The sequence below is a fragment of the Aspergillus ibericus genome (genome assembly GCF_003184845.1).
Source record: "Aspergillus ibericus CBS 121593 unplaced genomic scaffold BO80scaffold_39, whole genome shotgun sequence".
Lineage (NCBI taxonomy): Eukaryota > Fungi > Ascomycota > Eurotiomycetes > Eurotiales > Aspergillaceae > Aspergillus > Aspergillus ibericus.
The window spans coordinates 21,093-22,328 of NW_020292137.1; the positions used below are offsets into that span (position 1 = coordinate 21,093).

At 47.7% G+C, this 1,236-nt stretch overlaps 1 protein-coding gene across 1 annotated transcript; it reads right to left on the reverse strand.

Annotated features, from left to right (window-relative positions):
- Positions 1-244: 244 nt before the first annotated feature.
- On the reverse strand, positions 245-801 carry BO80DRAFT_167494 (uncharacterized protein). The gene has a single exon (XM_025713920.1). It carries the CDS (start codon positions 749-751, stop codon positions 455-457), a length of 297 nt encoding a protein of 98 aa, XP_025572325.1. The 5' UTR covers positions 752-801; the 3' UTR covers positions 245-454.
- Between the last annotated feature and the right edge of the window lie 435 nt (positions 802-1,236).

Sequence of the window (1,236 nt, forward strand, 5' to 3'; positions counted from 1 at the left end):
AGGGGAGGATGAAGTTGAAGGCTGTCGGGCTGCAGGGAACTGAAATGAGATGGATGGCCGGGCCAGCAAATTGAGGGGCAATCGGCAAATCAGAAGGCGGCATGGAGAGGGGGTAACAATACTCCGTACGGAGTACATCGTACCTAGTGGTACCTAACCATACCTATCTACTAATAGGGGAGGAAAGTACCCAAGCAAGTACTGTGGGAACTGGAAACGGAAACATAAAGTAACAACTACTACAGCCGCCAGACAGCATGCTTAGTCTTTCACAGCAGTGGGAATAATGGCCTTCTTCACAGGCAAACAATGGAAACCTCAAGTGAAAGGGAATCTAAGTACTCCGTACTCCTCGGAAATGATACCCAAGGGGATTGGGTTTGTATGTTTCTTCTGGGTTCTGTGGAGAATGACAGGGTAAAATAAATAAAGGAAATAAAACGAAATAAATGGATCAGGAACAAGAGGGCGGGAGCAAATTGAACTGATCCAGAAACAAAATCATGCCTATTTTGACCCAGGGAAAGTGATCATTGGTCCCGATCGTGCCTCCCGTCGCAGGTACTTTCTTCCTATCACAGCAGAGAGACAAGCAAAGGTTAAACCCCATTCCATGGAACCTGCTAATGATAATCCGCCCGATCAAAAGGGAAGACAAAGGGAATGAAAGGAGAAAAAAAAAAAAAAAAAAAGAGAAAGGAAGAAGAGAAAAAAAGGGCACCACCGCAGGGACTGGGACACAGCCAGCCATTGAACGATTCCGACAGGTGGAAATGCAGTGGGGCGCCGGGCTCCCTGGTGCGCACAACTAAAGAGAGACTAAGATACGTCCAGCAGGGCGTCCATCGTACTTATTGGCTAATGGTTATTTACGATAATCAGACAATCGACATTGGTGAGCATCGTCATGATGAAGGATGAATGGTGGAATGCATCGCAGGCTGGCCCCGACCTGCCATCCTAGCCTGCCTGGGATCAATCACTCTATCCTGCAAGCACTCTACCTGAACTCTGCAATAATGCCACTGTCTCGGTAGTACACGGGCTGACAAAATCTGGGCTATTGTATAGAACGAATACATAAAGGCGCGCTACGTCTGCCAACTTCGGCGGGAACACAGAGACTAAAATCTACAGAATATCTGGAGATTCACGCATCGATTCCTGCCGATCTATAACTACGACCGATCCTTCCAAGTCGGATGATGTATCTGCTCCTGGGCCTAGGTGTCCAAA